Source organism: Mercenaria mercenaria, chromosome 6 (genome assembly GCF_021730395.1).
Source record: "Mercenaria mercenaria strain notata chromosome 6, MADL_Memer_1, whole genome shotgun sequence".
In the NCBI taxonomy this organism is placed as follows: Eukaryota; Metazoa; Mollusca; class Bivalvia; order Venerida; family Veneridae; genus Mercenaria; species Mercenaria mercenaria.
Window position 1 is genome coordinate 44,553,588 of NC_069366.1, and position 16,118 is coordinate 44,569,705.

The 16,118-nt window shown below is 37.1% G+C and overlaps 2 protein-coding genes across 2 annotated transcripts; both read right to left on the reverse strand.

The window, feature by feature from the left end:
- Positions 1-12: 12 nt before the first annotated feature.
- LOC128558026 (uncharacterized) lies at positions 13-11,011 on the reverse strand. The gene is made up of 4 exons (XM_053546781.1): positions 8,658-11,011; positions 6,444-6,604; positions 62-776; positions 13-24 (listed from the first exon to the last, which is right to left on the reverse strand). The coding sequence occupies exons 1-4, from the start codon at positions 11,007-11,009 to the stop codon at positions 13-15; spliced, it is 3,240 nt and encodes a 1,079-aa protein (XP_053402756.1). The 5' UTR covers positions 11,010-11,011.
- A 1,790-nt stretch (positions 11,012-12,801) lies between these two features.
- On the reverse strand, positions 12,802-15,776 carry LOC123550524 (endo-1,4-beta-xylanase A-like). Its single transcript, XM_053546782.1, has 4 exons — positions 15,532-15,776; positions 14,820-14,965; positions 13,577-13,666; positions 12,802-12,965 (listed from the first exon to the last, which is right to left on the reverse strand). Exons 1-4 carry the CDS (start codon positions 15,774-15,776, stop codon positions 12,802-12,804), a joined length of 645 nt encoding a protein of 214 aa, XP_053402757.1.
- Between the last annotated feature and the right edge of the window lie 342 nt (positions 15,777-16,118).

The following is a 16,118-nucleotide window of genomic DNA, read 5'->3' on the forward strand; positions in this document are numbered from 1 at the left end:
TGGCACCACTGACTAGACCACTTTCTACTTCATTATTAACATCAACCTTTTCAGTTTTCACATAAGCTTTGTTCACTAAATCGGACATTTTGTCATTTTCTTTTAATTCTGCATTTATTTGAAGGGTGGATTTCTTTTCTTGTGTCTCTTTTGCAGCCATAACTTCATTAAGCTTTTCAAGAATGTGTTGTTTTCTATGGAAGGCCGAATAGGCAGCACTATTAAAGTGCTTATGACATATCTCACAGTACCGTTCCTTGTTCGTTGAATGAGTTTTCATATGACTCTTCATATACTCTTCATTGAAAAATAATTTGTTACAAATTTCACAGTTATACATCTGTACATCAATTTTGTGGGTTTTCAGATGATTTTTCAGTCCTTTAGTTGAGAAAAACTGTTTATCACACTCCTGACAACGGTACTCTTTGAGATTTAACGACTGAGTAATCTGGGAATGTGCATTAAACACGTGCACTTTAAGCGCACGAGAGTCAATAAAGTCCTTAGCACAGACTTGGCAAGTATAAACTTTGAGTTTGTGAGTGACGAGATGATCACGATGTTCTTCACGTGTTTTGGAGATGATACCGCACACACTACATTTCTTGTTGTACTGGTTGAAGTGCATCTTACGAAGATGGCGTTTAACGCTGGATTTCTCTGTGAACCATTTTCCGCAGAGCTTGCAATCAAACGGTTTTTCGCCATTATGGATCCTCATATGACTAGCCAGGTGACCAGTTTGAGTGAAACGTTTACCGCATATCTCACACCTACAGGTACAATATATAACATTATCATAAGACTACAAACTTTACATAAATATCTATCAGCAGAAGTATACCCAGAAAATTTTAAGCATTTTTTATGTGAAATACTAACAAGAGATCACAGAGTGATCTTGGCGCCCACCAATGTGCCATTTTTGAGTGTTCCAAATTTCAAGACTTATTGACTAGCTCAAGGTCAAATTTCATTTCCGTACACAACACAAATCTATGCATGTGGTCCAAGTTTGAAGCCTGTACCTTCAAAAATGTGAAAGTAGGTCACTAGGTCAATGTCAAGGTCAAAGTTTGTTTCGGTACACAAAACTATGCATGTGGTCCTAAATTTGAAGCCTGTAGCTACAGAAATGTGAAAGTAGGTCACTACGTCAATCTTAAGGTCAAAGTTCATTTCGGTACACAAAACTATGCAAGTGGTTCAAATTTGAAGGCTGTAGCTTGAGAAATGTAAAAGTAGGTCACTAGGTCAAAATCCAGGTCAAATTTTACTTCGGAATAAAAACTATGCATGTGGTCCAAATTTGAAGCCTGTACCTTCAAAAATGTGAAAGTAGGTCACTAGGTCAATGTAAAGGTCAAAGTTTGTTTCGGTACACAAAACTATGCATGTGGTCCAAATTTGAAGGCTGTAGCTTGAGAAATGTAAAAGTAGGTCACTAGGTCAAAATCAAGGTCAAATTTTATTTCGGTATACAAAACTATGCATGTGGTCCAAATTTGAAGCCTGTACCTTAAAAATGTGAAAGTAGGTCACTAGGTCAATCTTAAGGTCAAAGGTCATTTCAGTACACAAAACTATGCAAGTGGTCCAAATTTGAAGGCTGTAGCTTGAGAAATGTAAAAGTAGGTCACTAGGTCAAAATCAAGGTCAAATTTTATTTCAGAATACAAAACTATGCATGTGGTCCAAATTTGAAGCCTGTACCTTCAAAAATGTGAAAGTAGGTCACTAGGTCAATGTCAAGGTCAAAGTTTTTTTCGGTACACAAAACTATGCATGTAGTCCAAATTTGAAGGCTGTAGCTTGAGAAATGTGAAAGTAGGTCACTAGGTCAAAATCAATGTCAAATTTCATTTTGAAACATGAAACTATGCATATGGTCCAAATTTGATGCCTGTACCTTCAAAAATGTGAAAGTAGGTCACTAGGTCAAAATAAAGGTCAAAGTTTTTTCCAGTGCACAAAATTATGCATGTGGTCCAAATTTGAAGGCTGTAGCTACAGAAATGTGAAAGTAGGTCACTAGGTCAAAATCAAGGTCAACTCATGTCAAGGTTCATCTTGCCACTCAAAAAATATACATGTGGTCCAAGTTTGAATGTTGTAGTTACTGACAAGAACATTTAAAAGCTTTTCCCTATATAAGTCTATATGAACCATGTGACCCCGGGGCGGGGCCATATTTAACCCTAGGAGGATAATTTGAAAAAACTTGGTAGAGAACCACTAGATGATGCTACATTACAAGTATCAAAGCCCTAGGCTTTGTGGTTTGGACAAGAAGATTTTCAAAGTTTTTCCCTATATAAGTCTATGTAAACCATATGACCCCCAGGGCGGGGCCATATTTGATCCTAGGGGTATAATTTGAATAATCTTAGTTGAAGACCACTAGATGATGTCACATACAAAATATCAAAGCCCTAGGCCCTGTGGTTTTGGACAAGAGGTTATTCAAAGTTTTTCCCTATATAAGTCTATATAAACCATGTGACCCCCAGGGCGGGGCCATATTTGACCCCAGAGAAATAATTTGAATCATCTTGGTAGAGGACCACTAGATGATGCTTCATACCAAATATCAAAGCCCTAGGCTCTGTGGTTTTGGACAAGAAGGTTTTCAAAGTTTTTCCCTATATAAATCTATATAAATCATAGAAATAAACAAAGGGCCATAACTCACTCATAAATTGTTGAACCAGTCTGATTTTCAGGGGGACACAACTAGGGTACCAATACATCATTCTGACAAAGTTTGGTCAAAATCCCCCCAGTAGTTTCTGAGGAGATGCGATAACGAGAAATTGTTAACGGACGGACGGACGGACGGACTGACGGACGGACGGACGGACGGAATGACGGACGGACGGACCACGGACACAGAGTGATTTTAATAGCCCACCATCTGATGATGGTGGGCTAATAAAAATTGGTTAATTCCTAAATTCTAAAGAAAAAACTAGCAATTTCGTCAAAATATGATGATATGAGACAAGTCATTAATCGTATCAATAAACAAGAGATCACAGAGTGATCTTGGCGCCCACCAATGTGCCATTTTTGAGTGTTCCAAATTTCAAGACTTAATGACTAGCTCAAAGTCAAATTTCATTTCCGTACACAACACTGTGCATGTGGTCCAAATTCGAAAGCTGTAGCTTGAGAAATGTGAAAGTAGGTCACTAGATCAATTTCAAGGACAAAGTTCTTTGTACACAAAACTATGCATATGCATCAAGTTTGAAGGCTGTTGTTTGAGAAATGTGAAAGTAGGTCACTAGGTCAATCTTAAGGTCAAAGTTTATTTCGGTACACAAAACTATGCAAGTGGTCCAAATTTGAAGGCTGTACCTTGAGAAATGTGAAAGTAGGCCACTAGGCCAAAATCAAGGTCAAATTACACTTCAGAACACAAATCTATGCATGTGGTCCAAATTTAAAGCCGGTACCTTCAAAAATGTGAAAGTAGGTCACTAGGTCAATGTCAAGGTCAAAGTTTGTTTCGGTACACAATCCTATGCATGTGGTCTAAATTTTAAGCCTGTAGCTACAAAAATGAGAAAGTAGGTCACTACGTCAATCTTAAGGTCAAAGTTCATTTCGGTACACAAAACTATGCAAGTTGTCCAAATTTGAAGGCTGTAGCTCGAGAAATGTGGAAGTAGGTCACTAGGTCAAAATCAAGGTCAAATTTTATTTCGGAACACAGAACTATGCATGTGGTCCAAATTTGAAGCCTGTACCTTCAAAAACGTGAAAGTAGGTCACTAGGTCAATGTAAAGGTCAAGGTTTGTTTCGGTACACAAAACTAAGCATGTGGTCCAAACTTGAAGGCTGTAGCTTGAGAAATGTGAAAGTAGGTCACTAGGTCAAAATCAAGGTCAGATTTCATTTCAGAACACGAAACTATGCATGTGGTCCAAATTTGAAGCCTGTACCTTCAAAAATGTGAAAGTAGGTCACTAGGGCAATGTCAAGGTCAAAGTTTTTTTCAGTGCACAAAACTATGCATGTGGTCCAAATTTGAAGGCTGTAGCTACAGAAATGTGAAAGTAGGTCACTAGGTCAAAATCAAGGTCAACTCATGTCAAGGTTCATCTTGCCACTCAAAACCATACATGTGGTCCAAATCTGAATGTTGTAGGTTATCGACAAGAAGATTTTAAAAGCTTTTCCCTATACAAGTCTATATAGGCCATGTGACCCCAGGGGGGGCCATATTTGACCTACGGGGATAATTTAAACAAACTTGGTAGAGCACCACCAGATGATGCTACATTACAAATGCCAAAGCCCTAGGCTTTGTGGTTTGGACCAGAAGATTTTCAAAGTGTTTCCCTATATAAGTCTATGTAAACCATGTGACCCCCGGGGCGGGGCCATATTTGACCCTACAGGGATAATTTGAACAATCTTAGTAGAAGACCACTAGATGATGTCACATACAAAATATCAAAGCCTAGGCCTTGTGGTTTTGAACAAGAGGTTTTTCAAAGTTTTCCCCTTTATAAGTCTATATAAACCATGTGACCCCTGGGGCGGGGCCATATTAGACCCCAGGGAAATAATCTGAATCATCTTGGTAGAGGACCACTAGATGATGCTTCATACCAAATATCAAAGCCCTAGGCTCTGTGGTTTTGGACAAGAAGATTTTCAAAGTTTTTCCCTATATAAATCTATGTAAATTATAGAAATAAACAAAGGGCCATAACTCACTAAAGAATTGTTGAACCAGTCTGATTTTCAGGGGGACACAACTAGGGTACCAATACATCACTCTGACAAAGTTTGGTCAAAATCCCCCTAGTAGTTTCTGAGGAGATGCGATAACGAGAAATTGTTAACGGAAGGACGGATGGAATGACGGACGGACGGACGGAAGGACGACGGACCACGGACGCAGAGTGATTTGAATAGCCCACCATCTGATGATGGTGGGCTAAAGAAGACAAACAATAAGAGTTACAGAATTTGCAAGAATTTTCAAAGTAATAAAACAGTGTGCTTTTTTTCTGGCAAATTTGGGGCCGAAATTCGACCCCAATTCCAATGGCAAATAGTATGTTTTTTTTCCCAATTTCAATGTTAAAATTCCCAAAGTTAAATTTGTCTTACTTTTTTTTTTTAACTTTTTCAAACAAGACTGTACCTATGAAACCTTGAAACACATGACAATTTGCTTACTTAATGCATAATGATAAATTTTATGACCATTTTTTTTCTTAAATGTGACATTTTAATAGAAAATATGACTTTTAACAATTCTCAATTTAGGTGTTTTACAACGCATTTCTCCCAATTGTAATTCCCAACTGTAATTCCCAAATCAGTGGAAAAAACACTGAAAAAGCTGACAGGCCGAAACTTCTTTTTTAATTTGATAAATGAATAAAACAACATTAATTCTAATATGCTTGCCTCTGTTAAAACACACTTACGCTAAGAGTGATGTCACGTTAACGTGCGATGACGTCAATGTTTTGGTTGCGACCAAGAAAGAGCGCTACTATATTTTATCTACTGTTTTAGATTAAATGCATATAAGAATTGAAATAATTTATAGCAAAACCGTGTTTTAACACTATTTATACACTCGGGCGGTAATACGTTGTACAAATAATTTCACTCGGGCTGCGCCCTCGTGAAATTATTACGCCCAACGTATAACCGCCCATCATGCATAAATAGTGTTAAAGCACTCTTTTGCTATAAGGATTTCTTAAATCAACCTGCGAACAATGAATAAATATCAACTTTCAACAGTAAAACGAAACCAAAAACAAGCAGGCCATGATGGCCCCATGCTGCTCACCCGATCTTGACGATTGACCTAGAATATATGTCATAAAACTGTATCATGTAAGGTCATGAACTGAAATTGTTTGAAGTTTATTCTAGTTTCAGCTCTGCTTGTCCCTAAACTGTTTGAACAAACTTAAAAATGGACCTTACAACGATGCTACACACCAAATCTGGTAAAGATCCATCTAGTAGTGGTTCACATAAGGTTGTTTAAAGATCTTTTATTTCCTAATGTTTAACTCCTGTTGTCCCTAAATCATGAAATGGGGCCAAGCAAAATCATCTGAACAAATCTGATACAGGACATTTAAAGGATGCTACAGACCAGATCAGTTATCTGGTGGTGGTCCAACAAATGGTTCATGAGTTGTTTAAAGGTTTTTTTCTTCAATTTTCAGCTCTGATGAGCCCTAAGTGGTGCCAAATGGAACCATTTATGTCTAAAAAACAACTCAAGAAAGGACCTTACAAACTTAAGGAATGATTTGCAATATTTTGAATTTTCACGTCTCGGCACTTACTGAACTAAAGAAGGTCCTTTACATAACTTTTATGTACAAAGTATGATACCATTCTACTGTGAAACTTTAAATATTCAAATATATTTATTTCAAATAGTTTTTACCTGTATGGCTTCTCTCCTGTATGAAGTCTAAGATGTTTGGCCCTGGAACTTGCATCTTTAAATTCCTTGCCACATACGGGACAGTCATGATTACGAGGGACCTTGTTCCCTTCCCCGTGCGCCTGCATGTGACTCTGGTACAGCAGAACATCAACAAACACCTAAAGTAACAATGTTACTATATACAATCTTGTATAACTAGCGATGAGTAAACAGAACAAGAGGACCATGATGGTCCTGAATCGCTCACCTATCCCCACATGACCCAGTGTTGAACTGAGTATGACGTCATTATTTCTATTATTTGACATAGTGACCTAGTTTTTGAGCACACGTGACCTAGATATCATCAAGATAAAAAATTCTGACCAATTTTCATGAAGATCCATTGAAAAATATGGCCTCTAGAGAGGTCACAAGGTTTTTCTATTATTTGACCTAATGGCCTAGTTTTTGAAGGCACGTGACCCACTTTTAAACTTGACCTAGATATCATCAAGGTGAACATTCTCACCAATTTTCATGAAGATCTCGTGAAAAATATGGCCTCTAGAGAGGTCACAAGGTTTTTCTATTTTTCGACCTACTGACCTAGTTTTTGACCGCACATGACCCAGTTACAAACCTGACCTAGATATCATCAAGCTGAACATTCTCACCAATTTTCATGAAGATCCGGTGAGAAATATGGCCTCTAGAGAGGTCACAAGGTTTTTTCTATTTTTAGACCTACTGACCTAGTTTTTAACCCCACGTGACCCAGTTTCGAACTTGACTTAGATATCATCAAGGTGAACATTCTGACCAATAATCATGAAGATCTCATGAAAAATATGGCCTCTAGAGAGGTCACAAGGTTTTTCTATTTTTAGATCTACTGACCTAGTTTTTAACCCCACATGACCCAGTTTCGAACTTGACCTAGATATCTTCAAGGTAAAACCTCTGACCAATTTTCATGAAGATCCATTGAAAATATCGCCTCTAGAGAGGTCACAAGGTTTTCCTATTTTTAGACCTACTGACCTAGTTTTTGACCGCACGTGACCCAGTTTCGAACTTGACCTAGATATCATCAAGGTGAACATTCTGACCAATTTTCATGAAGATCCATTGAGAAATATGGCCTCTAGAGAGGTCACAAGGTTTTTCTATTTTTAGATCTACTGACCTAGTTTTTGACCCCACATGACCCAGTTTCGAACTTGACCTAGATATCATCAAGATGAACATTCTGACCAATATTCATGAAGATCTCATGAAAAATATGGCCTCTAGAGAGGTCACAAGGTTTTTCTATTTTTAGATCTACTGACCTAGTTTTTAACCCCACGTGACCCAGTTTGGAACTTGATCTAGATATCATCAAGATGAACATTCTGACCAATTTTCATGAAGATCCATTGAGAAATATGACCTCTAGAGAGGTCACAAGGTTTTTCTATTTTTAGACCTAATGACCTAGTTTTTGACCCTACGTGACCCAGTTTCGAACTTGACCTAGATATCATCAAGATAAACATTCTGACCAATATTCATGAAGATCTCATGAAAAATATGGCCTCTAGAGAGGTCACAAGGTTTTTCTATTTTTAGACCTACTGACCTAGTTTTTGAACCCACGTGACCCAGTTTCGAACTTGACCTAGATATCATCAAGGTGAACATTCTGACCAATTTTCATGAAGCTCTTATGAAATATATGGCCTCTAGAGAGGTCACAAGGTTTTTCTATTTTTAGACCTACTGACCTAGTTTTTGATGGCACGTGACCCAGTTTCGAACTTGACCTAGATATCATCAAGATGAACATTCTGACCAAATTTCATAAAGATCCCATGAAAAATGTGACCTCTAGAGTGGTCACAAGCAAAAGTTTACGGACGCACGGACGGACGACGGACACCGCGCGATCACAAAAGCTCACCTTGTCACTTTGTGACAGGTGAGCTAAAAATATGTATTAAAGTTAAATATCTAATTTTCTTATTAATTTGGACAGATGAAATACATGTACATCGATCATAATGTATTAATAAATCGGGATAAAATAAAGTATAAAAAATTTGGATTTCCAAAATGAAAATTTAACAATTTAACTTTTAACTTATGGCAAACCAGCCACACGGTAGCATTTAAATGGAACTTTGTCGCTTACTATATCTCATACTAAATATAACAAAGTTATCTACAAGGACAACAAAGTAATCATACCTGTCTACAGAGATTACAGCTAAGTGGATGTTTCTTCCTGCGATGTTCCCGGTACGACTTGTAGTTGGAGTAGGACTTGCCACACTCCCAGCAGATCAGGTGAGGTACTGGTTTTGGCGGGGCTTCCTCTTTATCCTTCTTCAGAGCGTTCAAGGTCCTCTCCAAGGAGTCAAGGTTACTCATACTACCACCAGCAGAGAGCTCAGGCATAAAGGCCTTCATCAACTCTTGGTCCAGTAAAGCCACATCTTGATCTATCTGATCCTTTTCAGTTTTAACATTCATTTTGTTATCTTCAGCAGAATTTTGATATGTGGCATCCTCAGGAGGTTTTTCTTCATAATCCATGTCAACAGTCTGATCAGAATATTCACCATCATCATCTTCACCATAATTATCTTCACCATCATCATCTTCGTCATTGTCTCCTGAGTCAGAATGTTTTGTTTTCTTTGGCGACTTTTCAACAGTAAACTTTTTGGTCAATTTTATCTTTAGTGGGGAACAGTTTTCAGCACTATAAACAGATTTTGGTGAATCGGTTTCTGTTTGACTTCCGCTGTCTGACTGGTCCTCAGTGTCGGATCCATTTATGCTTTTTGTCAATAACTTCTTGTGTAAGGAACTTATCACAGAGTCAATTCTTGTAGCTTTTTTAGGTTTCACTTTCAACTTGTTTAGAACAGCATCTTTTACATTTGGAGTGGAATCCCTTGAATCTGCAGAACCATTCAAATCAACAGGTTCACTCATACGAAAATCAGACTGCATATTTCCTGAAACATCCTCTGTTTTAACACTTGGTATTTCTTCACTTTCACCTATACTATTTCTCAACTCCATTTTCTCTTTTGCTTTGGCTTCTGCAGTTTCAAGTTTCCATTTTTCAAAATCAGTCTTTTTACCCAGGAGTGTGTTCGGTACAATTTCAATGATGTCTTTTTGTTTTGACAGATCAATCACTGTATAATTGTGCATGTTCTCTTGAATATTTGGTGCATCTAATGTACAAGATAATATATTCCTTTCGGACTCCTCTGTATTTGGTTCTATGTTATGTATTCTGTGTATGTGTCTTTTTGCACCATGCCTTTCTGCGCAATATATGAAACATAAACCGCACTTCACTCCAAACCCACAGTGTGTTTTCAGGTGACTCTCAATCAGGCGTAACTGAGGGAAGATCTTATCGCACAACCCACACTTGAACCCAGCTCTACCCTCATGTCTTCGTATGTGTTTTGACCTAGCACTGGCATCACTCATAACTCTTCCACATATAGGACAATCATAACTCCTTTTCTGGAGATAAGAAGGTAGTCCTGAACTATGCTGAGATCCTATTGTACTTTTCACACTTTCCGCTTTGCTTTCAGAATCATTTTCATTATCTTGAGGAATGAGGTTTATATTCATGGGGTCTTGGCCATCATTAGAGTCCATTAATTTATCTTCTTCAGTCAGATGGAAGTCTATATCTGCATTTGACCCCGGTTCACTTATTCCAAGATTATCTGGTTCAATATCTTCAGACTTAAGTTCTGTTCCCCATGGATTAATTGCCTCAAAATTCATTTCTGCTAAGAGATCTTTTTCGCCTTTTAAACCAAACATGACATCACTACTATTTCCCAGTTTCATTTCATTAGAATCATCATCAACATCGAAATTTTCAACTTCCCCATCTTTGTCATTCATGTACATTACACTTGTTTGTTCTTGTCCAGTTTCTTCAAAACCATCAGAAACATCCAATTCTGTTCCAGAATTGAGCACGTCGGTTTCGATTCCTTCGGTATAATCTGACCTTTCTTCTCCAACAAGAATCCTGTCTGCAACTAATTCAGACAGCCGATGTAATTTTATTAGATGAACTCGTAGTTTAGGCCTACTTTCAAAAGCAGTAAAACACAAGCTACAGGTTTGGATTACACCTGGAGAAGTCTCATTCATTTGTTCTTCCATGTAACTTTCTACCTCGGGTGCCTCCAACCTATGAACATTAATCAAGTGACGTTTTAGACCAAACCTTTGACTAAACTTTTGATTACATATTTTACACGATATATCTGTCCTCTGTTTAGCCTTGATTGCAGACTTCTCTGGTGGCAGGGTTGGTGTAATACCGGACAAGCTTTTTTCTGCATCAACTGGTTTTCTGATTCGGTATAGTTGGTCTTTGTTTTCTTCAGCAAGAATATCGCACTCTCTTGCTTCTTCAGGTGTAAAATGATGGACTTTTCGCAAGTGTCTCCTGACGCTAGAGCGCAACATAAACCGCCGTTTACAAAGACTGCACAGAAAGGTTCTCTGACAAGAACTGTTCTGATCTTCTTTATCCTCTTCATCCATGTAACTTGAATCACCGATGCTTAATAAAAACAGAATTGTTCGAACGTTCACTGTACGTGCTACATTATTGCCATGTCACGGTGTTTACAGTGAGCTTTTGCGACAACGCACCTGCCTGTAGCTTAAAACTCATGATTTAATTTCGTGTCTGTCTTAGATGCGTAAACCAAATAATAGGAAAAAGGGAGGTATAATAACTTTTCACAATTGCGTTGCTAGTAACTTTTAGCTTAGTATGCAATTGCCAATGTAAATCTCTGACTATTATAGTTGTATCTACAATTTTCCTTTTACTCATATAATTTTTTTCAGGCAAAGTATGTTTACAAAAATTATACTTTTCATTTAATAACTCTATCTTGGTAGGAAAATCAAATTTGAAAAATACCTCCAGTGAATATCTAACACGTATCTTAAATAATTAGTGAACATAATTAAATTTAAATGATCAGAAGTTGATGCTTCAAATAAATTCGTTAGATGACCAAAATCAAGATTTTCAGTAGTATCCTTTATTACCCGAGTCCACTCCGTTTGGCGCCATTTTAAAGCATTCTCGAGAACTCCCCATTCAAAGTTTCTGTAGAATACGTCCTGGTAGGCTGCATAGTTAGAGTTCACAATCTTTGTTGCTGACACGGCTGATCCAAACGCAAACTCTAGTTTTGTCTGTTCTAACTGCAAGGGGGAATAAACAATGTGGGTTATCCGTATTTACATATAAACATATATTCCATCTATCGAATTGCAAAGATTTCGTGATATCGGTTCCAAGACGGACTAAATGTTACAAGTGAAGAACACAATTTATTTGATTATTCTACTAGTGTATTACCAAGAAACCGACAGCTACGTGTAGAGAACATGTTAACATTTATCGCCAAAAAAACAAGTTTACGAATCTTATCGTACCTTTGGTTATATGTCATATTTTTATCAACAAGAGCAAAAAAGAAACGTTATAAAAATAACAATCAAAATACTATAATCAATTACAACAAAAGTGAAAAATGGTAGATTTCGTCTCGAAAATCTGATCAGTCAAAGATTTTACAGAAACGTTTCCGCTTCAGACATATGCTATTAATTTCGAGCGTTATTTACATCTATACAAGTCAAGAAATAATAACAGATCTGGACAAAAAGTTTGACTGTTCCCTTCATACCTCACAAAATTATAATTATAATTATAAAAAAATATTTATATCATAAAGGAAGCAAAACATGCCTACCTCAATATCCAGTATGGTGGACTCAGAGTTTGGACCAACGAGCCTTAAAAGAAAAGAAATAATAATTGAGCCGCGCCATGAGAAAATCAACATAGTGGGTTTGCGACCAGCATGGATCCAGACCAGCCCGCGCATCCGCGCAGTCTGGTCATGATCCATGCTGTTCGCTTTCAAAGTCTATTGCAATTAGAGAAACTGTTAGCGAACAGCATGGATCCTGACCAGACTGCGCGGATGCGCAGGCTGGTCTGGATCCATGCTGGTCGCAAAGCCACTATGTTGGTTTTCCCATGGCGCGGCTCATATGTAGCTCAAAAGAGACGACAAATGAGTCCAAATTTTCCAAATCCTCTTAATATTTGCCTTTCAACCGTGACAACTGAAGCACAAATATAAGTTTGATATATTTCATAGATTGTAAGAGTGTTTTTGATAGCTAAATGGTACTAAGAACTCAATTTATCACTTGTTCACTCATCATGTTAATGTACTACTTTTGAAAAGAATGACAAAAAATCCTAACACACTTCGCTTTGAAAAGACTATAGATAAATCTGTAGCTACTGTATGTTAATGTCGGCCTTTCTGATCTGGTCGATTCTGTCTTCAGCAGCTTCACTCCATTCTGCCCACGCCGAGGTTGGGATGTGTGTAACACTCGCATCATCCACCAGGTAGTCCGCCGGTGCGTCCGTCTGTACGTAAATCTTGCAGTTCGAACTCCCTGGTGAAAAATGAGAACACAACTTTGAAAGAAAAGACTCTTGAAAAACAAAGTCTAAAACTGAGGCTCGCATTTTGGGGTACAGTATATTCTGAGTCAATGTTAAGCCTAGATTATACTTGCTTTTTACACAAAGCGTCTTGAAAATATGCGAAATTCTAAAGTATAACCAACATTAAACACCTTGAAGTTTGTTTTCTTTTATCATGACGATTCACAAAATGTATATCACGCACAAGTCGCACAATATATGTATTAATCAAAATACGGTCGTTTTATATTCACCCAGAAAGGAGTTTGCTGTTGAAAATACTTTTACTTGTATGAATATGTAAATATCTAATACCTTAGCAATAGCATAATTATATGCCGTTCTTACATGACCAAACAAAACTTTTATCAAAGCGAGACAACCACACTCGCCTGTGAAGTTGAAAAATAACATCTCTCCGTGCAGTATTGAAAGAATTTGTCCTATTCTCACCAAATTAGATAAATTCTTTGTAGCCTTAATATAATTATAAGACCTTTTGTAAATAGCTACAGAACTTTAGCTTTTAAACGTTAATGTTTAAGAAATTTGTAAATGTAATACAATATATTGACCCTACCATCTGCTATTCGGCGTACACCACCTATCTGATACCAGTCTCCGGGTTGTATTAGAGGTGTCTGTCCTATTCTTGTGTATACACTGTTTCCTATTCAAATATGGAAATTAACAATAATGTAAAGACGTTTGTCATTTTAATTATGTACTACATGAATAGATGAGTTTTAGTTCGAAAATGAAAAACGTCTCACTGATGATGTTTAACCGGAACTTAGCAAGATTATTGTGACGTCTTAGAATCTTAGAAGCTCAGAACAGTCAGAGTTTGGTAATTTAAACGTAAGTCATAACAACCTTCATTAAGGCAGTCCTGTACGTTCGGATAAAAATTTTATCTATAATCTAGAATTTGATTAAACCCTGATTTTTCAAAACTTCAGAATATTCTTTAAAATATCAGCAAATAAAAAAAGATAAGGTCGTGTGTTGATTTTTGCTAGAATGAATTGAGAAATGTGGACCTCACGCAAGTGGGAGTCTATAGTAAAACCAGAATATGATTTTCATAACATTTTCGCGAATAGATTTTTTTTACTAGATCTATGTAGTTTTCAGTATAATATAGTGAAATAAAAGACTGTGACTCACTGTAAACCTGGAGCGCCTGTGTGCTTGTTTTTGAGATACTTGTCTATGATTAAAGTGATCATTTTGAATTATTTAACGTGTCTGATGTTTAATGTCAACATTTCAACTTTAGAAAGATAGTAATGTTGCGATCTTACGAGTTGCCATTAATTTATAAAATAGTTTTTTTTTTATTTCCTTACGCCGAATCCAGGCTTTATTCTACGTTATCCGAATAAATGACGCTACACAATCACTTCCGGTTTATCAAAAGTGCAGAATTACCTTAAACCAGGTAACATAACTAACAGCGTGGCTAACCCACGTGACTTTTGGTTTGATACCATACACACGGAGAAAACGTCCCTACCTGTTAACATATAGCCTATGTTTTCCCAATAACTTGACGGATTTTCATAAGATATAGAGCATCAAAGACGGCAAAATGTGTGCTTTTCTCCGCACAAAGCTTCTGATATCAGTGCTCAGTACTTTACTCAAACGGTTCGCCAAACTGAGGAAGTGCGTATGTTTGTTTACACAGTTTTCCCACGAAAAAGCAGTATGTACGATATCCAAAAGTCACGTGGGTTCGTCACCCTGAATATCTCAATGATGCATCAATTATATATAGATTCTTTTAACACACAAGACCACATAAAAAATCTAACTACCTGCCACTGTGCATTTTTCCATGAGTCCCACTGTCTGATAGGCCGCATTGTTTGCAGTATTCAAGAGTTTGACATAAGCAGTGATCTTGTACCTTTCCCCGCTGCTGAAGCTAACTGCCTGGGCAAGACCATTCCATATGGCGGTACTGTGGATAAAGTCATAGAGAGGTAAGAGTAGATGTAAGCCTACGGTCATGCGCTTAATTTGGCATATACAACATCCATTGATATTTCAAAACGAGTTCAAGAAGAAATTAGCTAAATGATTATTTAAAATAATCAATCTAATTTGTCTTTATATACAGAAGTCATCCATGCTAGTATGACCGCAGCCATTTTAAAAGTTCTGCTGAACTGCGTTAGGTAACGTCTAAAGTTTCCTTCCGTTTTGATGATGGAGGAAAACTGAAGGATATCCCGTTGATCGCTATGTAAGCATGGACAGCCATTTTAATTACCACAGGCAAATCTTCTGCAAGCAAACTGGATGATTTCCTCTCATAACATGAAAGATCAGGGCATAGTGAAAAGCATGTACGTAGATTGTTTGTTAAACAAAAAAAAAGCACAATTCAATATATTTGTAACACTGAAAATATGCATGAACTTTAGAAATATTCCTTAATGTTTCATGTATATAATGATACGCTGTTTACACTATATTAACACAAGAAAATTATTGCCAACAAGCACAACATTCAATTTTACTTACCGTCCGGTCACCTGGACACTGTGCTGGCCTTGTCGGGCGTCGTCACTCGGTGCCAATGAGCATGGTCCCATACAATACCAGTCGCTGTATGTAGTCGTTTCAAAGTTACCATTCACCAACAAATTTGTCTCTGCATTAGCCACATTTACAAGTATGGCAAACGTCAACAACCAGAAAAACATCATTAATGTCCTAGGTCCTGGAGTTTCTCTAGTTGCAATGAATAAAAACATTCTTTTACTCATTATAAGCAAAATAGAAAAAAAAAAAAATCATTAATAAATCTGTATCTTTTTTATTATACGTCGTGATCGTGTGACGTAAATGGCCTCTCATCGATGTTTTTGAGACCATTAGGCCAATGTAGTTTTATGGTGGGTGATCTTTGCCATCATTTCTTTATGTGTTTATTTTAGCAAAGTTTTCAGACCTTTTGCATCTGCCATATACTCTGTTACTGATTTATTTAAGAAAAAAAATGCCTACAGCTGGATCTATAACAGAAATATATGTTCCATAGTATTTTAAGTGGTTATCTCCCGTGTTAAGGGAGCTTTTCTTCACTCGAATGGCCTTTTGCACTTCCA

What these genes read in the sequence shown, in the direction of transcription:
- LOC128558026 (XM_053546781.1), bottom strand. Translation starts at nt 11,009, where the DNA reads ATGGATGAAGAGGATAAAGAAGATCAGAACAGTTCTTGTCAGAGAACC. An exon ending in GCTGTAATCTCTGTAGACAG is followed by an intron (nt 6,605 to 8,657) that starts GTATGATTACTT and finishes TTGTTACTTTAG; the next exon opens with GTGTTTGTTGATGTTCTGCT. An exon ending in ACAGGAGAGAAGCCATACAG is followed by an intron (nt 777 to 6,443) that starts GTAAAAACTATT and finishes TTGTACCTGTAG; the next exon opens with GTGTGAGATATGCGGTAAAC.
- LOC123550524 (XM_053546782.1), bottom strand. Translation starts at nt 15,776, where the DNA reads ATGAGTAAAAGAATGTTTTTATTCATTGCAACTAGAGAAACTCCAGGA. An exon ending in AGTGTCCAGGTGACCGGACG is followed by an intron (nt 14,966 to 15,531) that starts GTAAGTAAAATT and finishes CTTTATCCACAG; the next exon opens with TACCGCCATATGGAATGGTC. An exon ending in TGTACGCCGAATAGCAGATG is followed by an intron (nt 12,966 to 13,576) that starts GTAGGGTCAATA and finishes ATTTTTCACCAG; the next exon opens with GGAGTTCGAACTGCAAGATT.